General features: G+C 51.0%; 1 protein-coding gene across 1 annotated transcript in view; it reads left to right on the forward strand.

The window, feature by feature from the left end:
• The first annotated feature begins 16,708 nt into the window (after positions 1-16,708).
• LOC128684233 (histone-lysine N-methyltransferase SMYD3-like) overlaps positions 16,709-24,170 on the forward strand; it is a 33,724-nt gene continuing 26,262 nt past the window's right edge. The window contains exon 1 of the mRNA XM_070085650.1: positions 16,709-16,912. Coding sequence (XP_069941751.1) covers positions 16,770-16,912 — 143 coding nt within the window. The 5' untranslated portion in view covers positions 16,709-16,769. The remainder of the gene's footprint in view (positions 16,913-24,170) is intronic.

Consider the following 24,170-nt stretch of genomic DNA (forward strand, 5'->3'; position numbering starts at 1 on the left):
ACAAGTGACTATGCCTTCTGCCAGATCACTCACTACTGGGTCAAGGGAGGAGCCAGAGATATGAGTAGGGAAATCAACAAAGTTTCTCATGTCAAACACTGCAAGAAGGTCATCAAAGTCCCTCTGTATAAGGTGCTGGTTGAGGTCACCAACAATTATAATATGTTGACAGTTGTGTTGTAGCAGAAGGGAGTCAATATTTTCCATTAGGAAGTTGATAGGGTCTGCATGTTGCCACTGAGGTCTGTACATTGCACATGCTAGTACAGAGGTACTAGTGTTTATACAGAGCTTGAAGAACATCATTTCAAGATGTGTAGGGGTGGCAACATCAATGTGCTGGGCATGAACACTTTTAGAGAAGCACACAGCAACACCTCCTCCTTGCCCTTGCCTGTCTCTTCTCATCCATGAGGTGTAGCCAGCAATTCTTGCAAAATTTTCTGGAGTCCTGTCATCCAAAAATGTTTCAACAACAGCTATCATGTCGGGACGTCGAGTGTTCACAAAACTATGTGTGAGCTCTCCAACATTAGTAATGAAACCTCTAATGTTGGCCGACAGGATGCTGATAGACTGGCTCCTCATGATGAAGTGGTCAGCTTGAGGTGGTGGGTGTGTAGGGAATGTAAGGTGCCTGCCCTTGAGAGAGGTAGGGTACTGAGGCAGCTGCAGGGATGTAGGTCTGTGGTCTTGTATAAGGCACAATCCCACCTGCTGGGCTGGGATAGGAGTAGCTAAGTGGGTGACGTGTGAGAGTGTTCACCAATTCAGAGATCCTGCTGGTTTGTTCTGAGAACAGGTCTCTAAACAGGTGGCCCTGTCTGTCAAGTTCCTTTTTCTTCCGACACTGGTCCTCCTTATGTCCTTTCTTGTAGCAGTAATTACACCTGGTATCTCGCAGGCAGTTGTTGGCAGTGTGCCCCTTCCGGTGACAGCGAGAGCACAGCCTAGGTGCCTGGGAGGGTGGACTAGGATTTGTTGCACCTCCTGTGTTTTGCAGATTTGTCCTCAGATTCTGCCGCTGGAACTGTGTTAGTGGAGGGTGAGACGGCTGTAGATGTCTTCCTCCTCCACGTCCTCTCCACGTCCTCTGCCCCGTCCTCTACCAGTTCTGACAGATGTGTCCCTGCTGTTCGTACTTCGGCGCAGTAGGTGATCAGGTGCAGTGATAGTTCCCTGATCATTAACTGCACCGTTCTCTGGTGGAGAAACTCCTGGCTCAGAACTTGCTGATCGAAGCACTGCTACCAGATTCTAGAATAGTGTCGGCAGGTGTGCTGACAGGTGTAGGATCAGAGATGGTATGTGCACTGTCAAGTAGACTGGCAGTGGCTGAAGCAGAGATGTCAGGTGTAGGAGAATTAACAGATCCAAGGCTTCCCTCGTTGCTGGGAAGAGGATTTGTTCCCTCTGTGGTGGTCAGAGGAATTGTGTTAGAATTCCCAAAGGTAGTGTTTTGAACTCTGTCAGTCTGTGGGACCTTAGCGATGACAGAATTCCACCAGTTGTTTACCCCTGAGTTAAGCTCAGTGTGGGACTTCCAGTCTTTGTCAATAGTGTCACCATCAGCTGAGCAGCTTACGTCACTTGATGTAGGCTTGCACTGGCCTTCTACAATAGCTTGTAGGTTATCTAATGATTTGAGGAGCTCATGAAGTGCTTCCCTGTGATGGATTATCTTAGCTGCAACTTTACAACACAGCCCAAGAGGGCAGTCTTGATCTTTGGACAGGAGTCCCTGAGGTAGGACTTCTGAACCTTCCTCCTGTAGCTCCAGGCTTGTATCCACATATACCACAGGATTATGGATATCCTTAAATTTTCTGAAATTTTCAACCTGGCTGCAACAAAATTCTTCTTCTGGAATGCAATCTGTGTGGCAGTAGTTGGAACAAGTAGGCTCCTTACATCTAAGAAGAATTTTGTCCCTTGTGGTATACCCACAAACACTGCAGTAACTACTGGGACAATAGCCAGATAGCGTAGATATTCTTGCTATTTTGCGGTGTGAAGTCATCCCAGAGGAGGCTTGTAGGTTTGAAGTTCACAGGAGAGAGAGAGGGTGGGTGGTGATGTCGTGGGTGGGGTGGAGTATGTGGGTGGGTGGGGGTGTTTATAGCCGGTGGGTAGTGAGGGCGGGCGGCAGTGGGCCACTAGCTGGAAGTGTTGCCTTCTCACTATCACTTCACTAAAGGAAGATGTTACACAAATCACTGTGTTGCATTGTACCAGCCACGTTGTTATAAAGCACCAGATGCTAGTACATAGCACAAAACACATATAATATTAGACGCTCACTCTGAAGGCAATAGTGAAGACACTCCTAAGGCCTGCCGCTGTCCCCCCTCACACCATGTCTTCACCATACCACACTTAATATCACTGATATTGCTTATATTCACTTCAGTGGAGGAGTTGGCTTACTTGTACTAATGTGTTGTAAGTAGTACTTCGACACTGAACAGTTTTTATCATCTCATGAGTGGCAGGAGGGGGTCCCAGAACCTCTCATGAGTGGGAGAAGGGGGTCTCAGAACCTCTCATGAGTTTCAAAAGGGGGTCCCAGAACCTCTCATGAGTGGCAGGAGGGGGTCCCAGAACCCCTCATGAGTGGCAGTGGGTGTCCCAGAACCCCTCATGAGTGCCAGAAGGGGGTCGAAGAACCCCTCATGAGTGGCAGGAGGGGGTCCCAGAACCCCTCATTAGTGGCAGGAGGGGGTCCCAAAACCCCTCATGAGTGGCAGAAGGGTGTCCCAGAACCCCTCATGAGTGGCAGGAGGTGGTCCCAGAGCCCTTCATGAGTGGCAGGAAGGGGTCCCAGTACCCCTAATGAGTGGCAGGAGGGGGTCAAAAAAACCCACACGAGTGGCAGGAGGGGGTGCCAGAACCCCTCATGAGTGGCAGGAGGGGCTCCCTGAACCCCTCATGAGTGGCACGAAGAGGTCCCACAACCTCTCATGAGTGGCAAAAGGGGGTCTCAGAACCTCTAATGAGTGGCAGGAGGGGGTCTCGTAACCCCTAATGAGTGGCAGGAGGGGGTCCCAGAACCTCTCATGAGTGGCAAGAGGGGGTCCCAGAACGCCTCATGAGTAGCAAAAGGGGGTCTCAGAACCTCTAATGAGTGGCAGGAGGGGGTCCCAGAGCCTCTCATGAGTGGCAAGAGGGGGTCCCAGAACGCCTCATGAGTAGCAAAAGGGGGTCCCAGAACCTCTCATGAGTGGCAAGAGGGGGTCCCAGAGCCTCTCATGAGTGGCAAAAGGGGGTCTCAGAACCTCTAATGAGTGGCAGGAGGGGGTCTCGTAACCCCTAATGAGTGGCAGGAGGGGGTCCTAGAACCGCTCATGAGTGGCAGGAGGGGGTCCCAGAACCTCTCATGAGTGGCAGGAGGGGGTCTCAAAACCGCTCATGAGTGGCAAGAGGTGGTCCAAGAACCCCTCATGAGTGGCAGGAGGGGGTCCCAGAACCCCTCATTAGTGGAAGGAGAGGGTCCCAGAACCCTTCATGAGTGGCAGGAAAAGGTCCCAGAACCTCTCATGAGTTACAGGAGGGGGTCCCAGAACCTCATATTAGTGGCAGGAGGAGGTCCCAGAACCCCTCATGAGTCGCGGGAGGCGGTCCCAGAACGTCTCATGAGTGGCAGGAGGGTGTCCCAGAAACTCTAATGAGTGGCAAGAGGGGGTTACAGAACCCCTCATGAGTGGCAGGAGGGGGTCCAAGAATCCCTCATGAGTGGCAAGAGGGGGTCCCAGAACCCTTCATGAGTGGCAGAAGGGGGTCCAAGAACCCTTCCATGAGTGGCAAAAAGGGGTCCCAGAACCCCTCATGAGTGGCAGGAGGGGGTCCCAGAACCCCTCATGAGTGGCAGAAGGAAGTCCCAGAACATCTCATGAGTGGCAAGAGGGGGTCCCAGACCCCCTCATGAGTGGCAGGAGGGGGTCTCAGAAATCCACATGAGTGGCAGGAGGGAGTCCCAGGGCCCCTCATGAGTGGAAGGAGGGGTCCCAAAACCATTCATGAGTGGCAGGAGGGGGTAAAACAACCCCTCATGAGTGGCAGGAGAGGGTCCCAGAAACCCTCATGAGTGGCAGGAGGGGGTCCCAGAGCTCCTCACGAGTGGCAAGAGGGTGTCCCAGGAACCCTCATGAGTGGCAGGAGGAGGTCCCAGAACTCCTCATGAGAGGCAGGATGGGGTCCCAGAACCCCTCTTGAGTGCCGGGAGGGGGTCCCAGAAACTCTCATGAGTGGCAAAAGGGGGTCCCAAAACCTCTCATGAGTGGCAGGAGGGGGTACCAGAACCCCTCAAGAGTGGCAGGAGGGGGTCCCAGAACCTCTAATGAGTGGCAGGAGGGGGACCCAGAACCCCTCATGAGCGGCAGGAGAGTGTACCAGAACCCCTCATGAGTGGCAGGAGTGGGTCCCAGAACCCCTAATGAGTGGCAGGAGGGAGTCCCAGAACCCCTCATGAGTGGCAGGAGGGGGTCCCAGAACCCTTCATGAGTGGCAGGAGGAGGTTCCAGAACGTCTCATGAGTGACAGGAGGGGGTCCCAGAACCTCTCATGAGTAGCGGGAGGGGGTCCAAGAAACCCTCATGAGTGGCAGGAGGGGGTCCCAGAACCTCTCATGAGTAGCGGGAGGGGGTCCCAGAACCTCTCATGAGTGGCAGTAGGGGTCCCAGAACCCCTCATTAGTGGCAGAAGGGGGTTCAAGAACTCCTCATGAGTGGCAAGAGTGGGTCCTAGAACACCTCATGAGTGGCATGAGGGAGTCCCAGAACCCCTCATGAGTGGCAAGAGGGGATCCCAGAACCCCTCATGAGTGGCAGGAGGGGATCCCAGAACCCCTCAAGAGTGACAGGAGGGGGTCCCAGAACCCCTCATGAATGGCAGGAGTGGGTCCCAGAACCCCTCAAGAGTGGAAGGAGGGGGTCCCAGAATCTTTCAGGAGTGGCGTGAGGGGTCTTAGAACCCCTCATGAGTGGCAGGAGGCGGTCCCAGAACCCCTCATGAGTTGCAGGAGTGGGTCCAAGAACCCCTCATGAGTGGCAGGAGGGGGTCCCAGAACCCCTCATGAGTTACAGTAGGAGGTCCCAGAACCTCTCATGAGTGGTAGGAGGGGTCCCAGAACCTCTCATCAGTGGCGGGAGGGGGTCCCAGAACCCCTCATGAGTGGGGGAGTGGGTCCCAGAACCTCTCATGAGTGGCGGGAGGGGGTCCCAGAACCCCTCATGAGTGGCAGGAGAGGGTCCCAGAACAGCTCATGAGTGGCAGGAGGGAGTCCCAGAACCTCTCACGAGTAGCAAGAAGGGGTCCCAAAACCCCTCATGAGTGGCAGGAGGGGGTCCCAGAACCCCTCATGAGTGGCATGAGTAGGTCTCAGAACCTCTCATGAGTTACAGGAGGTTTCCAGAACCTCATAAAGGTGGCAGGAGGAGGTCCCGGAACCCCTCATGAGTGGCAGGAAGGGGTCCCAGAGCCCCTCATGAGTGTCATGAGTTGGTCCCAGAACTCCTCATGAGTGGCAGTAGGGTGTCCCAGAAACCCTCATGAGTGGGAGGAGGAGGTCCCAGAACCTTTCATGAGTGGCAGGAGGGGGTCCCAGAACCTCTCATGAGTGGCAGGGGGAGGTCTCAAAACCCCTCATGAGTGCCTGGAGGGATCCCAGAAACTCTCATGAGTGGCAGGAGGGGGTCCAAGAACCTCTCATGAGTTGCAGGAGGGGGTGCCAGAACACCTCATCAGTGGCAGGAGTGGGTCCCAGAACCCCTAATAAGTGGCAGGAGGGGGTCCCAGAACCCCTCATGAGTGGCAGGAGGGGGTCCCAGAACCCATCATGAGTGCAAGGAGGAGGTCCCAGAACCTCTCATGAGTGGCAGGAGGGGGTCCCAGAACCTCTCATGAGTGGGGGGATGGGGTCCCTGAAACCCTAATGAGTAGCGGGAGGGGGTCCCAGAACCTCTTTTGAGTGGCAGGAGGGGGTCCCAGAACTTCTCATGAGTGGCAGAAGGGGGTCCCAGAAATCCTCTTGTGTGGCAGGAGGGGGATACAGAACCCCTCATTAGCGGCAGGAAAGGGTCCCAGAACCTTTCATGAGCGGCAAAAGGGGGTCTCAGAACCCCTCATAAGTGGCAGGAGTGGGTCTCAGAACCCCTCATGAGTGGCAGGAGGGGGTCCCAGAACCCCTCATGAGTAGCAAGAAAAGGTACCAGAACCCCTCATGAGTGGCAGGAGGGGGGTACCAGAACCCATCATGAGTGGCAGAAGGGGGTCCCAGAACCCCTCATGAGTAGCAAGAAAAGGTACCAGAACCCCTCATGAGTGGCAGGAGGGGGTACCAGAACCCATCATGAGTGGCAGAAGGGGGTCCCAGAACCCCTCATGGGTGGCAGTGGGCTTCCCAGAACCCCTCATGAGTGTCATAAGGGGGTTGAAGAACCCCTCATGATTGGAAGGAGGGGGTCCTAGAACCCCTCATGAGTGGCAGGAGGGGGTCCGAAAGCCCCTCATGAGTGGCAGGAGGGTGTCCCAGATCCCCTCATCAGTGGCAGGAGGGGGTCCCAGAGCCCCTCATAAGTGGCAGGAGGGGGTCCCAGAACCCCTCATGAGTGGCAGGAGGGGGTCCCAGAACCCCTCATGAGTGGCAGGAGGGGGTCCCAGAACATCTCATGAGTGGCAGGAGGGGGTCCCAGAACCCCTCATGAGTGGCAGGAGGGGGTCCCAGAACCTCTCATGAGTGGCAAGAGAGAGTCCCACAACCTCTCATGAATGGCAGGAGATGGTCCCAGAACCTCTCATGAGTGGCGGGAGGGGGTCCCAGAACCTCTCATGAGTGGCAGGAGGGGGTCCCAGAACCTTTCATTAGTGGCAGGATGAAGTCCCAGAACATCTCATGAGTGGCGGAAAGGGGTCCCAGAACCTCTCATGAGTGGCAGGAGGAGGTCCCAGAACCTCTCATGAGTTTCAGGAGGAGGTCCCAGAGCCCCTCATGAGTGGCGGGAGGAGGTTCCAGAACCTCTCATGAGTGGCAGGAGGGGGTCCCAGAACCTCTCATGAGTGGCAGGAGGGGTTCCAGAACCCCTCATGAGTGGCAGGAGTGGGTTCCAGAACTTCTCATGAGTGGCAGAAAGGGGTCCCAGAACCTCTCATGAGTGGCAGTAGGAGGTCCCAGAACCTCTCATGAGTGGCAGGAGGAGGTCACAGAGCCCCTCATGAGTGGCGGGAGGCGGTCCCAGAAACTCTCATGAGTGGCAGGAGGGGGTCCCAGAACCTCTCATGAGTGGCAGGAGGGGGTCCCAGAACCCCTCATGAGTGGCAGAAGGGGGTCCCAGAACCCCTCATGAGTGGCAGGAAGGGGTCCAAGAAACCCTCATGAGTGGCAAGAGGGTGTCCCAGAACCCCTCATGAGTGGCAGGAGGGGGTCCCAGAACCCCTCATGAGAGGCAGGAGGGGTCCCAGAACCCCTCATGAGTGGCAGGAGGGGGTCAAAGAACCCCTCATGAGTGGCAGGAGAGGGTCCCAGAACCCCTCATGGGTGGCAGGAGGGGGTCCAAGAACCCCTCATGAGTGACAGGAGGGGGTCGCAGAACTCCTCATGAGTGGCAGGAGTGTGTCCCAGAACCTCTCATGAGTGGCAGTAGGATGCCCCAGGACCTCTCTTGAGTGGCAGGAGGGGGTCCCAGAACCTCTCATGAGTGGCGGGAGGAGGTCCCAGAACCCCTCATGAGTTGCGGGAGGGAGACCCAAAACCTCTCATGAGTTGTAGGAGGAGGTCCCAGAACCTCTCATGAGTGGCAGGAGGGGGTCCCAGAACCTCTCATCAGTGGCAGGAGGGGGTCCCAGAACCTCTCATGAGTGGCAGGAGGAGGGCCCATAACCTCTCACAAGTGGCAAGAGGAGGAAGTCCCAGAACCTCTCAAGAGTGGCAGGAGGAGGTCTCAGAACCTCTCATGAGTGGCAGGAGGGCGTCCTAGAACCTCTCATGAGTGGCAGGAGGGTGTCCTAGAATCTCTCACGAGTGGCAGGAGGTGGTCCCAGAACCTCTCATGAGTGGCAGGAGGGGGCCCCAGAACCTTTCATAAGTGGCGGGAGGGGGTTCCAGAACTCCTCATGAGTGGCAGGAGGGGGTCCAAGAACCTCTCATTGGTGGCAGGAGGGGGTCCCAGAACCCCTCATGAGTGGCAGGAGGGAGTCCCAGAACCCCTCATGAGTGGCAGGAGGGATTCCCAGAACCCTTCATTAGTGGCAGGAGGGGGTCTCAGAACCCCTCATGATTTGCAGGAGGGGGTCCCAGAACCCCTCATGAGTGGCAGGAGGGGGTCCCAGAACCCCTCATGATTGGCAGGAGGGCGTCAAAGAACCTCTCATGAGTGGCAGGAGGGGTCTCAGAACCCCTCATGAGTGGCAGGAGGGGGTCCAAGAACCCCTCATGAGTGACAGGAGGGGGTCCCAGAACTCCTCATGAGTGGCAGGAGTGGGTCCCAGAACCTCTCATGAGTGGCAGGAGGATGTCCCAGGACCTCTCATGAGTGGCAGGAGGATGTCCCAGAACCTCTCATGAGTGGCGGGAGGAGGTCCCAGAACCCCTCATGAGTTGCGGGAGGGGGACCCAAAACCTATCATGAGTTGTAGGAGGAGGTCCCAGAACCTCTCATGAGTGGCAGGAGGGGGTCCCAGAACCTCTCATCAGTGGCAGGAGGGAGTCCCACAACCTCTCATGAGTGGCAGGAGTAGATCCCAGAACCTCTCATGAGTGTCAGGAGGAGGGCCCATAACCTCTCACAAGTGGCAGGAGGAGGAGGTCCCAGAACCTCTCAAGAGTGGCAGGAGGAGATCCCAGAACCTCTCATGAGTGGCAGGAGGGGGTTCTAGAACCTCTCATGAGTGGCAGGAGGGTGTCCTAGAATCTCTCATGAGTGGCAGGAGGGAGTCCCAGAACCTCTCATGAGTTGCAGGAGTAGGTACCAGAGCCTCTCATGAGTGGCAGGAGGAGGTCCCAGAACCTCTCATGAGCGGCAGGATGGGGTCCGAGAACCTCTCATGAGTGGCAGGAGGGTGTCCTAGAACCTCTCATGAGTTGCAGGATGGCGTCCCAGAACCTCTCATAAGTGGCAGGAGGGGGTCCCGGAACCCCTCATGAATGGCAAGAGGGGGTCCCAGAACCCGTCATGATTGGCAGGAGGGGGTCTCTGAACCCCTCATGAGTGGCAGGAGGGGGTCCCAGAACCCCTCATGAGTGGCAGGAGGGGTTCCCAGAACCCTTAATGAGTGGCAGAAGGGGGTCCCAGAGCCTCTAAGGAATGGCAGGAAGTGTTCGCAGAACCTCTTATGAATGGCCGGAGGGGGTCCCAGAACCTTTCATGAGTGGCAGCAGGAGGTCCCTGAACCTCTCATGAGTGGCAGGAGGAGGTCCCAGAACCTCTCATGAGTGGCAGGATGGGTCTCAGATCTCCTCATGAGTGGCAGGAGGGGTCTCATAACTCCTCATGAGTGGCAGGAGGGGTCTCAGAACTCCTCATGAGTGGCAGGAGGGTTCCCAGAACCTCTCATGAGTGACAGGAGGGGGTCCCAGAACCTCTCATGAGTGGCAGGAGGGGGTCCCAGAACCTCTCATAAGTGGCAGGAGGAGGTCCCAGAACCTCTCATGAGTGGCAGGATGGGTCTTAGAACTCCTCATGAGTGGCAGGAGGGGTTTCAGAACTCCTCATGAGTGGCAGGAGGGGTCTCAGAACTCCTCATGAGTGGCAGGAGGGGGTCCCAGAACCTCTCATGAGTGGCAGGAGGAGGTCCCAGAACCTCTCATAAGTGGCAGGAGGAGGTCCTAGAACCTCTCATGAGTGGCAGGAGGGGTCTCAGATCTCCTCATGAGTAGCAGGAGGGGTCTCAGAACTCCTCATGAGTGGCAGGAGGAGGTCCCAGAACCTCTCATAAGTGGCAGGAGGAGGTCCTAGAACCTCTCATGAGTGGCAGGATGGGTCTCAGAACTCCTCATGAGTGGCAGGAGGGGTCTCAGAACTCCTCATGAGTGGCAGGAGGGGTCTCAGAACTCCTCATGAGTGGCAGGATGGGTCTCAGAACTCCTCATGAGTGGCAGGATGGGTCTCAGAACTCCTCATGAGTGGCAGGATGGGTCTCAGAACTCCTCATGAGTGGCAGGATGGGTCTCAGAACTCCTCATGAGTGGCAGGAGGGGGTCCCAGAACCTCTCATGAGTGGCAGGAGGGGGTCCCAGAACCTCTCATGAGTGGCAGGAGGGGGTCCCAGAACCTCTCATGAGTGGCAGGAGGGGGTCCCAGAACCTCTCATGAGTGGCAGGAGGGGGTCCCAGAACTCCTCATGAGTGGCAGGAGGGGGTCCCAGAACCCCTCAGTTATGATACTTATACTTGTGTTATACTTGTCAACCTGAAGCCAGGAAATATTTCACATTTATTACCAACATTCACGCACTCTTGTGTAGTGTGGGTGGACGTGGGTGAGAGGCTGTTGTGGGTGTGGGTGGGCGTGGGTGAAATTCTGTTGTGGGTGTGGGTGGATGTGGGTGAGAGGCTGTTGAAGGTGTGGGTGTGGGTGGGCGTGGGTTAGAGGCTGTTGAGGGTGTGGGTGTGGGTGGATGTGGATGAGAGGCTGTTGAAGGTGTGGGTGTGGGTGATCGTGGATGAGAGGCTGTTGAAGGTGTGGGTGTGGGTGATCGTGGGTGAGAGGCTGTTGAGGGTGTGGGTGGGCGTGAGTGAGAGGCTGTTGAGGGTGTGGGTGTTGGTGTTGAAGGGTGGGTGTGGGTGATGGAGGGTGGGTGTGAGTGTGGGTGATGGAGGGTGGGTGTGAGTGCGGGTGATGGAAGGTGGGTGTGAGTGTGGGTAATGGAGGGTGGGTGTGAGTGTGGGTGATGGAGGGTGGGTGTGGGTGATGGAGGGTGGGTGTGAGTGTGGGTGATGGAGGGTGGGTGTGAGTGTGGGTGATGGAGGGTGGGTGTGGGTGATGGAGGGTTGGTGTGAGTGTGGGTGATGGAAGGTTGTGTGAGTGTGGGTGATGGAGGGTGGGTGTGGGTGATGGAGGGTTGGTGTGAGTGTGGGTGATGGAAGGTGGGTGTGAGTGTGGGTGATGGAAGATGGGTGTGAATGTGGGCCAGTTGGCTCATACATTCACCTCACACCCACCGTAATTACACCAGCGGGCAAGTGGGTCACCTAGAATTATTGAAGCGTTGGGAAGACAGAATTAACTGATGCTACTAAGATGGGTCTCTTTAATTACCTAGAGGTAATCAGTGAGAAGTAATTACGTGGGGGAAATCACGAGATATTTAAGTTTCTTGCAGTTCTAAGGTTACCTTCTGTCTAGCTTCTTACCTATTATTTGCAAGATCATTTTACACAGGCTCTACTACAGCCTTTCCCCGGGACAACGTATTCGTTGTACGTACAGAGAATATATATATATATATATATATATATATATATATATATATATATATATATATATATATATATATTTTTTTTTTTTTTTATTATCACACTGGCCGATTCCCACCAAGGCAGGGTGGCCCGAAAAAGAAAAACTTTCACCATCATTCACTCCATCACTGTCTTGCCAGAAGGGTGCTTTACACTACAGTTTTTAAACTGCAACATTAACACCCCTCCTTCAGAGTGCAGGCACTGTACTTCCCATCTCCAGGACTCAAGTCCGGCCTGCCGGTTTCCCTGAATCCCTTCATAAATGTTACTTTGCTCACACTCCAACAGCACGTCAAGTATTAAAAACCATTTGTCTCCATTCACTCCTATCAAACACGCTCACGCATGCCTGCTGGAAGTCCAAGCCCCTTGCACACAAAACCTCCTTTACCCCCTCCCTCCAACCCTTCCTAGGCCGACCCCTACCCCGCCTTCCTTCCACTACAGACTGATACACTCTTGAAGTCATTCTGTTTCGCTCCATTCTCTCTACATGTCCGAACCACCTCAACAACCCTTCCTCAGCCCTCTGGACAACAGTTTTGGTAATCCCGCACCTCCTCCTAACTTCCAAACTACGAATTCTCTGCATTATATTCACACCACACATTGCCCTCAGACATGACATCTCCACTGCCTCCAGCCTTCTCCTCGCTGCAACATTCATCACCCACGCTTCACACCCATATAAGAGCGTTGGTAAAACTATACTCTCATACATTCCCCTCTTTGCCTCCAAGGACAAAGTTCTTTGTCTCCACAGACTCCTAAGTGCACCACTCACTCTTTTTCCCTCATCAATTCTATGATTCACCTCATCTTTCATAGACCCATCCGCTGACACGTCCACTCCCAAATATCTGAATACGTTCACCTCCTCCATACTCTCTCCCTCCAATCTGATATTCAATCTTTCATCACCTAATCTTTTTGTTATCCTCATAACCTTACTCTTTCCTGTATTCACCTTTAATTTTCTTCTTTTGCACACCCTACCAAATTCATCCACCAATCTCTGCAGCTTCTCTTCAGAATCTCCCAAGAGCACAGTGTCATCAGCAAAGAGCAGCTGTGACAACTCCCACTTTGTGTGTGATTCTTTATCTTTTAACTCCACGCCTCTTGCCAAGACCCTCGCATTTACTTCTCTTACAACCCCATCTATAAATATATTAAACAACCACGGTGACATCACACATCCTTGTCTAAGGCCTACTTTTACTGGGAAAAAATTTCCCTCTTTCCTACATACTCTAACTTGAGCCTCACTATCCTCGTAAAAACTCTTCACTGCTTTCAGTAACCTACCTCCTACACCATACACTTGCAACATCTGCCACATTGCCCCCCTATCCACCCTGTCATACGCCTTTTCCAAATCCATAAATGCCACAAAGACCTCTTTAGCCTTATCTAAATACTGTTCACTTATATGTTTCACTGTAAACACCTGGTCCACACACCCCCTACCTTTCCTAAAGCCTCCTTGTTCATCTGCTATCCTATTCTCCGTCTTATTCTTAATTCTTTCAATTATAACTCTACCATACACTTTACCAGGTACACTCAACAGACTTATCCCCCTATAATTTTTGCACTCTCTTTTATCCCCTTTGCCTTTATACAAAGGAACTATGCATGCTCTCTGCCAATCCCTAGGTACCTTACCCTCTTCCATACATTTATTAAATAATTGCACCAACCACTCCAAAACTATATCCCCACCTGCTTTTAACATTTCTATCTTTATCCCATCAATCCCGGCTGCCTTACCCCCTTTCATTTTACCTACTGCCTCACGAACTTCCCCCACACTCACAACTGGCTCTTCCTCACTCCTACAAGATGTTATTCCTCCTTGCCCTATACACGAAATCACAGCTTCCCTATCTTCATCAACATTTAACAATTCCTCAAAATATTCCCTCCATCTTCCCAATACCTCTAACTCTCCATTTAATAACTCTCCTCTCCTATTTTTAACTGACAAATCCATTTGTTCTCTAGGCTTTCTTAACTTGTTAATCTCACTCCAAAACTTTTTCTTATTTTCAACAAAATTTGTTGATAACATCTCACCCACTCTCTCATTTGCTCTCTTTTTACATTGCTTCACCACTCTCTTAACCTCTCTCTTTTTCTCCATATACTCCTCCCTCCTTGCATCACTTCTACTTTGTAAAAACTTCTCATATGCTAACTTTTTCTCCCTTACTACTCTCTTTACATCATCATTCCACCAATCGCTCCTCTTCCCTCCTGCACCCACTTTCCTGTAACCACAAACTTCTGCTGAACACTCTAACACTACATTTTTAAACCTACCCCATACCTCTTCGACCCCATTGCCTATGCTCTCATTAGCCCATCTATCCTCCAATAGCTGTTTATATCTTACCCTAACTGCCTCCTCTTTTAGTTTATAAACCTTCACCTCTCTCTTCCCTGATTACTTATTTATCCTCTTTTTCTTAAAATATGTATTACCTATAACTAAACCCCTTTCTATACAAAGTTCAATCAAAGGGCTCCCATTATCATTTACACCTGGCACCCCAAACTTACCTACCACACCCTCTCTAAAAGTTTCTCCTACTTTAGCATTCAGGTCCCCTACCACAATTACTCTCTCACTTGGTTCAAAGGCTCCTATACATTCACTTAACATCTCCCAAAATCTCTCTCTCTCCTCTGCATTCCTCTCTTCTCCAGGTGCATACACGCTTATTATGACCCACTTCTCGCATCCATATATATATATACATATATATATATATACATATATATATATGTATATATATATATATATATATATATATATATATATATATATATATATATATATATATATATATATATATATATATATACATATATATTAGTTGAGCACATCCATCATGCAGCAGCATCACCAGACTAACAAATCCCTGGGGATCATGATATTAAAATCCACTGCAACACTACACTAGGCTGGCTCTTATAGACTCTGGTTAGTCTGCATAGGCTTGGGAAACAGCAGATAAGCCTGGCATATCTGAAATTTTACAGAGCTAGTTTTTTTTTCAACCCATCCCAAATTTATTATGTGACACTAAAAGAAGATTGTTCCAGAGATGGCAAGAGGGGGAGGTAAGGGATGGGGGGAGGGGTGCTGGAGGGGAGAGAGGGAGAGCTGGATAGGAGACGAATTCATTTCACCGTCTATATGCAAATTGATCGAGTGCAACACAGAGGAAGAGATTGCAAGTTGGTCTTCACGGCCAGAAAGCTCAATGAAACTTTGAACGTAAGAAGAGGCGGGGATAGGAGAGGGATGATGGGGGGGGGAGGGAAGGAGAGGAGACGTAAGAGAAGAAGAGGGACGGAAGGAGAAGACTGGTTTCCAGGTGGATATTATGACTAACAAGCTCCTCTATTAAAACTGCTAGTGTTATGATATAACCAATTTATTCTCTCTCTCTCTCTCTCTCTCTCTCTCTCTCTCTCTCTCTCTCTCTCTCTCTCTCTCTCTCTCTCTCTCTCTCTCTCTCTCTCTCTCAGAGGACGTAGAAAGTATACTTCGCCTCTTCACCTCCCGACAGACAACTGCTACACTTAACTCTACTTAACCACAAGTTTACCAGAGCAATATAAAACCGGAGAATTTTTTTAAGCAAATGCACTAGAGACTACAGTGATCTGTTTCACTTAAAGCAAAGTGAATACTGAATTACTTCCTAAGTATTATTCATACAAGGTTCTGGACGGGGAGTAATGTATTATTACACTGGGATGGGGAGGAAATAATACAATGATCTATTGTACAACCTTGAATAAAAAGAAAATACAAACTAGAGGATGGAAGACCCAGGGAAGACTTGATAACAACGTACGAAATACTCAGAGGTCTTTAAAGGGAGGACATGAATAGTCAGTTTGAGAGGTGGGATACAGGTACACGAGGGTACAGCTGGATTTTAAATGGCATAGATGAGTTACGGTGACGTCAGGAAGTTTTTCTATAGCCGGAGGAGGATGATGTGGTGAAGGCAGGCTGCATACATAGTTTTAAAAACAGGTATGGCAGAGTCCAAGAGGCTAGGAGGCTGAGACCAGACTCCAGATTTATTTTTGCATATTGTATGTATACAAGATTTTGCATGTGTGTATAATTGCATGTTTACCTGGAGATTACCTGGAGAGAGTTCCGGGGGTCAACGCCCCCGCGGCCCGGTCTGTGACCAGGCCTCTTTGATTTCGATGAGACTTGTGAAACGTTTTTCCAACCCGTGGTTTCCTCAGTCCAGTGCAGAGAAGAATGGTTGAAGATCAGGAGTAGTTTGAGGTAATCAGTCCCTCAGCCTGGAGTCGATGTCATCAGTTCATCAATCTTTATGGACTTTATGTATGATTCTGTGTATGTATGAGTTTTATATACGTATGTTCATGTCCACGGTCATCACATCCTCATTTTCATACAGGTAGATTTCTTGTGTAATATACAGCAGTTTGCATTTCTCTATGAAGGATGGTCTGAGACCGGGCCGCGCCGCGGGGGCGCTAACCCCCCGCAGTCGTCTTCAGATTACCCCTCCCCCCCAAAAAATAAATCTAGCTTATGTGGTTTAACATATTGTCAGGGTAGATTAGTTTGGATTAGTGTTGGTTGGATTAGGTTAGGCTCGGATGGGTACGGGTGAGTTATGCTAGGTTAGGTTAGGATAGGTTTAAGGTAGGTTAGGTTGGGTTAGGTTAGGATAGGTTAGTTAGATTAGGCTTGGGTTGGTCAGGGCAGCTTGGGTTAGCGATGCTGATGGCAGGGTTTGTGGTAGTGATGTGGGTGGGATGATAGTGCTGGGAATAGTGTTGGTGGTAGTAGTTGTGATGGTGATAGCGAATGTGGTGGTTGTGGTGGTGTTAGTACTGGTAGAGGAAGAAGTGGTAATAGCAGCTATTGTGGTGATAGTGGTATCAGCAGTGGTGGTGATAATGGTATCAGCAGTGGTGGTGATAGTGGTATCAGCAGTGGTGGTGATAGTGGTATCAGCAGTGGTGGTGATAGTGGTATCAGCAGTTGTGGTGATAATGGTATCAGCAGTGGTGGTGATAGTGGTATCAGCAGTTGTGGTGATAATGGTATCAGCAGTGGTGGTGATAGTGGTATCAGCAGTGGTGGTGGTGGTGGTGGTAAAAAGCAACCATGGAGGTAGCTGCTTTGGCTGCAATACAGGGTGACGGGGGCGTGGCTGGCACTTGGCACCAGTGCCAGCACTAGCAGTGGGTGTGTAGAATCAGAGATAGAAAGAGAGGGGGCTACCAGTGGGCCTTCTAACACAAGATGAGGAACTTGTGGTCACCCTACCGAGCCAAGAAGAGAGCTGTGAAAAAAGGAGATGTTATCCTGACATCAACGCCCTTCGCTCACGTCGTCAACCACCAATACGTCTCTATGTACTGTTATAACTGCATCATCTCCCACAGGTAGGCCTACCCAACCCACCCAGCTTCTCTCCAAAAAAAATCAGGTCATGGCTTGTATCGTCTGAATAAAATGTACAGCAAATTCTTTTATAAAGTAATCGTACATAGTGCGATTTTTTTTTTGTTATTGCAATAAAAAAACAAAATGGAACAGGACTTACTATGAAGGATTTTCCACGTGTGGCTCAATTCTGGATGCATTTTTTAACCGCATTTACAATGTAGAGGAGCTGGGAATATTTCGTGGGCGTGTATACCGGTCATTAGAGCTCAAAACAACAATAATAATAGTAATAATAATAATAATAATAAAATATTTTACAAAGTCCTTCAGCATTACATTTATATTTTTATGCTGAGATACTGCAAAACGTCTCTGAAGAAAACTCTGTCTTAATTTTTATTAGTTTTTTTGTGGAGATGGTCTTGGAAGTTCCCAGCCCTCAGTGCCTTGCTTACTAGTCTCCCAGCCCTCAGTGCCTTGCTTACTAGTCTCCCAGCCCTCAGTGCCTTGCTTACTGGTCTCCCAGCCCTCAGTGTCTTGCTTACTAGAGTCTCCCAGCCCTCAGTGTCTTGCTTACTAGTCTCCCAGCCCTCAGTGCCTTGCTTACTAGAGTCTCCCAGCCCTCAGTGCCTTGCTTACTAGAGTCTCCCAGCCCTCAGTGTCTTGCTTACTAGTCTCCCAGCCCTCAGTGTCTTGCTTACTAGAGTCTCCCAGCCCTCAGTGTCTTGCTTACTAGAGTCTCCCAGCCCTCAGTGTCTTGCTTACTAGAGTCTCCCAGCCCTCAGTGTCTTGCTTACTAGTCTCCCAGCCCTCAGTGTCTTGCTTACTAGAGTCTCCCAGCCCTCAGTGTCTTGCTTACTAGAGTCTCCCAGCCCTCAGTGTCTTGCTTACTAGTCTCCCAGCCCTCAGTGCCTTGCTTACTAGAGTCTCCCAGCCCTCAGTGCCTTGCTTACTAGAGTCTCCCAGCCCTCAGTGCCTTGCTTACTAGAGTCTCCCAGCCCTCAGTACCTTGCTTACTAGTCTCCAAGCCCTCAATGCCTTGCTTACTAGTCTCCCAGCCCTCAGTGCCTTGCTTACTAGAGTCTCCCAGCCCTCAGTGCCTTGCTAGAGTCTACTATGCCTTGAGTCACCCAGCCCTCAGTGCCTTGCTTACTAGTCTCCCAGCCCTCAGTGCCTTGCTTACTAGAGTCTCCCAGCCCTCAGTGCCTTGCTAGTCTCCCAGCCCTCAGTGCCTTGAGTCTCCCAGCCCTCAGTGCCTTGCTTACTAGAGTCTCCCAGCCCTCAGTGCCTTGCTTACTAGAGTCTCCCAGCCCTCAGTGCCTTGCTTACTAGAGTCTCCCAGCCCTCAGTGCCTTGCTTACTAGAGTCTCCCAGCCCTCAGTGCCTTGCTTACTAGAGTCTCCCAGCCCTCAGTGCCTTGCTTACTAGAGTCTCCCAGCCCTCAGTGCCTTGCTTACTAGAGTCTCCCAGCCCTCAGTGCCTTGCTTACTAGAGTCTCCCAGTGCCCTTCAGTCTCCCAGCCCTCAGTGCCTTGCTTACTAGAGTCTCCCAGCCCTCAGTGCCTTGCTTACTAGAGTCTCCCAGCCCTCAGTGCCTTGCTTACTAGAGTCTCCCAGCCCTCAGTGCCTTGCTTACTAGAGTCTCCCAGCCCTCAGTGCCTTGCTTACTAGTCTCCCAGCCCTCAGTGCCTTGCTTACTAGTCTCCCAGCCCTCAGTGCCTTGCTTACTAGAGTCTCCCAGCCCTCAGTGCCTTGCTTACTAGTCTCCCAGCCCTCAGTGCCTTGCTTACTAGTCTCCCAGCCCTCAGTGCCTTGCTTGCTAGAGCCTCCCAGCCCTCAGTGCCTTGCTTACTAGTCTCCCAACCCTCAGTGCCTTGCTTACTAGTCTCCCAGCCCTCAGTGCCTTGCTTACTAGTCTCCCAGCCCTCAGTGCCTTGCTTACTAGTCTCCCAGCCCTCAGTGCCTTGCTTACTAGTCTCCCAGCCCTCAGTGCCTTGCTTACTAGTCTCCCAGCCCTCAGTGCCTTGCTTACTAGTCTCCCAGCCCTCAATGCCTTGCTTACTAGTCTCCCAGCCCTCAGTGCCTTGCTTACTTGTCTCCCAGCCCTCAATGCCTTGCTTACTAGTCTCCCAGCCCTCAGTGCCTTGCTTACTAGAGTCTCCCAGCCCTCAGTGCCTTGCTTACTAGTCTCCCAGCCCTCAGTGCCTTGCTTACTAGTCTACCAGCCCTCAATGCCTTGCTTACTAGTCTCACAGCCCTCAGTGCCTTGCTTAATAGTCTCCCAGCCCTCAGTGCCTTGCTTACTAGAGCCGCCCCGCCCTCAGTGCCTTACTTACTAGACCCGCCCCGCCCTCAGTGCCTTACTAGACCCGCCCCACCCTCAGTGCCTTACTTACTAGACCCGCCCCGCCCTCAGTGCCTTACTAGACCCGCCCCACCCTGAGTGCCTTACTAGAGCCGCCCCGCCCTCAGTGCCTTTCTTACTAGAGCCGCCCCGCCCTCAGTGCCTTACTTACTAGACCCGCCCCGCCCTCAGTGCCTTACTAGACCCGCCTCGCCTTCAGTGCCTTACTAGACCCGCCCCGCCCTCAGTGCCTTACTAGACCCGCCCCGCCCTCAGTGCCTTACTAGACCCGCCACGCCCTCAGTGCCCCGCCCTCAGTGCCTTACTTAGACCCGCCTCGCCCTCAGTGCCTTACTAGACCCGCCTCGCCCTCAGTGCCTTACTAGACCCGCCCCGCCCTCAGTGCCTTACTTAGACCCGCCTCGCCCTCAGTGCCTTACTTAGACCCGCCCCGCCCTCAGTGCCTTACTAGACCCGCCTCGCCCTCAGTGCCTTACTAGACCCGCCTCGCCCTCAGTGCCTTACTAGACCCGCCTAGCCCTCAGAGCCTTACTTAGACCCACCCCGCCCTCAGTGCCTTACTAGACCCGCCCCGCCCTCAGTGCCTTACTAGACCCGCCTCGCCCTCAGTGCCTTACTAGACCCGCCCCGCCCTCAGTACCTTACTAGACCCGCCTCGCCCTCAGTGCCTTACTAGACCCGCCTCGCCCTTAGCGCCTTACTTAGACCCGCCCCGCCCTCAGTGCCTTACTAGACCCGCCTCGCCCTCAGTGCCTTACTAGACCCGCCCCGCCCTCAGTGCCTTACTTAGACCCGCCCCGCCCTCAGTGCCTTACTAGACCCGTCCCGCCCTCAGTGCCTTACTAGACCCGCCTCGCCCTCAGTGCCTTACTAGACCCGCCCCGCCCTCAGTGCCTTACTAGACCCGCCTCGCCCTCAGTGCCTTACTAGACCCGCCCCGCCCTCAGTGCTTTAGACCCGCCCCGCCCTCAGTGCCTTACTAGACCCGCCCCGCCCTCAGTGCCTTACTAGACCCGCCTCGCCCTCAGTGCCTTACTAGACCCGCCTCGCCCTCAGTGCCTTACTAGACCCGCCCCGCCCTCAGTGCCTTACTAGACCCGCCTCGCCCTCAGTGCCTTACTAGACCCGCCCCGCCCTCAGTGCCTTACTAGACCCGCCCCGCCCTCAGTGCCTTACTAGACCCGCCTTACTCGCCCTCAGTGCCTTACTAGACCCGCCCCCCCCACAGTGCCTTACTTACTAGACCCGCCCCGCCCTCAGTGCCTTACTTACTAGACCCGCCCCGCCCTCAGTGCCTTACTAGACCCGCCCCGCCCTCAGTGCCTTACTAGACCCGCCCCGCCCTCAGTGCCTTACTAGACCCGCCCCGCCCTCAGTGCCTTACTAGACCCGCCCCGCCCTCAGTGCCTTACTAGACCCGCCCCGCCCTCAGTGCCTTACTAGACCCGCCCCGCCCTCAGTGCCTTACTAGACCCGCCCCGCCCTCAGTGCCTTACTAGACCCGCCCCGCCCTCAGTGCCTTACTAGACCCGCCCCGCCCTCAGTGCCTTACTAGACCCGCCCCGCCCTCAGTGCCTTACTAGACCCGCCCCGCCCTCAGTGCCTTACTAGACCCGCCCCACCTAGTGCTATCTATGACAATATTCCACATTTAGAAGTTTAAAAAATATTACTAATTTTGACTAAGTAGAAATGTTCTGAAGAGATGGAATTTTTTTTTTCATAGGGTTGAATGTGTTATACTTGTTAGTATATTTCACAACTAATCCAGGTACTGGGAGACGTATTGCAGACACGTATTAATTTATTACGAACCGCATATCCATCCAGTGTGTGTGTGTGTGGTAATCACCTCGTATCCATCATGTGGGTGGTACTCACTCCATACTCCTCCAGTAGACGGTTGTGAGAGATCCCAGAGGCATGTAATGGGTCCCGACATATTAGGTCAGCAAGTTACAACTGCAATGAAAGTCTTGATAAAGCTCTTGTTTGATAGACATGTTATGTGCAGTCGAGAGTGAGCCTCATGTGTCTCCGTAGACCCGTACATCTCCTGTCTTGTGAAGGATCTCCAGGAGTAAGAAGAATTCCTTCATGTTGATGTTTGCAGATGACGCGGTGCTGGCATAAATTGTTGATTGCAAGGGACTGCACGAGGACTTGGAGAAACTGTAGTAATGGTCCAGCAAACGGAATTTAGTAAATGAGATAAGGATGGGATGCTGTGAAATGATGTCAAAGAGGGGAAATAGTTACATAAGCCAGGGATAAAAAGATCTAGGGGTAGACATGACAACGAATCTCTCTCCGGATACAAAACATAAGGGTGGCAGATATGACCAATGCCTATATAGGCATCAGATGTTCAGTAGTGTCTGAGGTTATTGTACCCGGACTTAACGGAGCATCATGGTTTTGAGGAGTCGGTGGGGAAGAAAGATATTTGCTGGTACCCTTGGATCTTGACTCAAGGGAGTGTAGCCATCTATCTTCTCCTTCATACATGATCAAAACTGTCCTGTCTTTTTTCTCTCCTCCCTTCCTCTCTTTCTGTTTTTTTACCTCTCTTTCTTCCTTTCATCCCTCCCTTCCTCCCTCCCTACTTCTCCCTCCAGCACCCCCCCCCACATACCTTGTCCAACACGCCATGTAAATCACCTCCTCTGTAAATCTCCCATCTCCTTGTTATTCTTCTTTCTGATTTACAAGGTCATTCCTTCTGTTCCCTTGTCGAGGATAATTTACAGTGGTTCTTGAGAATGTGTGTGTGTGTGTGTGTGTGTGTGTGTGTGTGTGTGTGTGTGTGTGTGTGTGTGTGTGTGTGTGTGTGTGTGTGTGTGTGTGTGTGTCTGTGTGTGTGTGTGTGTGTGTGTGTGTGTGTGTGTGTGTGTGTGTGTGTGTGTGTGTGTGTGTGTGTGTGTGTGTGTGTGTGTGTGTGTGTATGTATGTGTGTGTGTGTGTGTGTGTGTATGTGTGTGTGTGTGTGTGTGTGTGTGTGTGTGTGTGTGTGTGTGTGTGTGTATGTGTGTGTGTGTGTGTGTGTGTGTGTGTGTGTGTGTGTGTATGTGTGTGTGTGTATGTGTGTGTGTGTGTGTGTGTGTTTTCAACAAAATATGCCTTTGATATTAGCTATTTTTTTATTAATATCTATTCTCGAATAGGTGATGGTGAAGCATTTTTGATCCAAGGAAGATAAGCTACATTCCCCTTCCCTGCATCAAATTAGATGACTTCTCATTTGTTGCAACCCCTGAATGGGTTGCAATGATTAATATGTATATATATATATAATTATTACCTTTTCATATAATTTTATATTGCTTGTATTTGCGATAATAGCTAAATCGTAAATGTATTGCTTTATATTATTATTTGACTTAGCTTCCTTTTGTGAGGTAGGATGTAACATATGTGCTCAGTTCAAGTCTTGATTGTCTAAATACTGTAATTATCGCTCTTTGCTCGTTACTTTGCCGGCTTCTTGCTGGGCAGCGACCCACGGAGCTATCACGTGATCGAGGGGGGGTGTCCTCACCTCGCCTGAAGTATTCAGTCTGGTCTAGACTCTCTTGGTGGTTGGACAGATTGTCTCATTATTCTTGTTAGTTTTGTAGAACTCTATTCACAGAACATTGTATAGACTTAGTGATTTTCGACGTTGTACTGAGGTTGTGTGTCGCATAGACACTCTGAGCAACTCAGGTCCTAAGCTGTAGCTTCTGACCTAACTTGTACTGGTATCTGTGTACTGTCACAGTCGGGGATTTTCTTAGGCTGAACTTAGATTCAGTAGTATGGAAGTTTTGTGACTTTTGTGGAGGATCTGCAGATGGTCCCTACTTAGTGTCGTTATATTATCTCCTTGTCCTGATTGTGTCACAGTTGCTTGTTGTATTGCTATTGGGCTTAGCATTCTTTTTATTGTTCAAGCAGACTGTTCTGGTTGCCAGTCGGTCAAGAAGTTAGTTTATGTGAGGACTTTGTCAGTCACTTGTTTAAGTCTAGTCGAGTCGTGAGACATAGCGAACTACTTAGAGCACTTACACACATACACACAAACTTACTTGTACATATTTGTAATATCTTATTAAATGTTAATGTACCAGACGGTACTTAAGAATTATAAATGTGATATGTGCTTTCAGCACAATACTATTGTATACGAGAGAAGTGATTATTATTAATTTGTTTGAATTGATTAATTTAATTTAATTTGATGATATACCTCTAGACGATACTTAATAAATTTATTAAATTTTAATTTCTCTAGTTAGTAGCCTACCAGTTGTAATCCTGAAGCACTATTGAATCATACTGAATTCTAATGGATAATTGGACAAGGATACTGACTACTTGTTACGAAAACCCAGTAACAGGCTGGATGCTAGAAGGGCAGTCCTTTCTAGTATTCACTGGAGATCTCTAAGCTTTTAGAATCGCGTTTTTTGTAACATCATTCCTCCAGGCACTACTTGACTCCCCCTACGAGTTTGCTGCTTTCCCATGAATATTATATTGATGATGAACACAACAAATGCACGAACAAACAGTAACTCTCTAATTATCCCTATAATTATCCCTATAATCTTAATTATAAATGAGTCTAATTTATATAATCCTCGACTTATGTTTAGATAAATCAATACTATTTTTATGGAACTTGACTCTGTTATACTACTTCAGTCTGTGATATATATGTAATGGTTTAACATGCGAGTACATGGGAGTATATAGGAGTGTGGAGTACCTGGGAGTATATAGGAGGGTGGAGTACCTGGAAGTATACAGGAGGGTGGAGTACCTGGGAGTATACAGGAGGGAAGCTATCTACTGGGAATACTGTCTACTTCTCTCTAGACTAAGTTCTATCGTGTATTATCTCGGCTT

This window comes from Cherax quadricarinatus, chromosome 16, assembly GCF_038502225.1.
Source record: "Cherax quadricarinatus isolate ZL_2023a chromosome 16, ASM3850222v1, whole genome shotgun sequence".
Classification (NCBI taxonomy): domain Eukaryota; kingdom Metazoa; phylum Arthropoda; class Malacostraca; order Decapoda; family Parastacidae; genus Cherax; species Cherax quadricarinatus.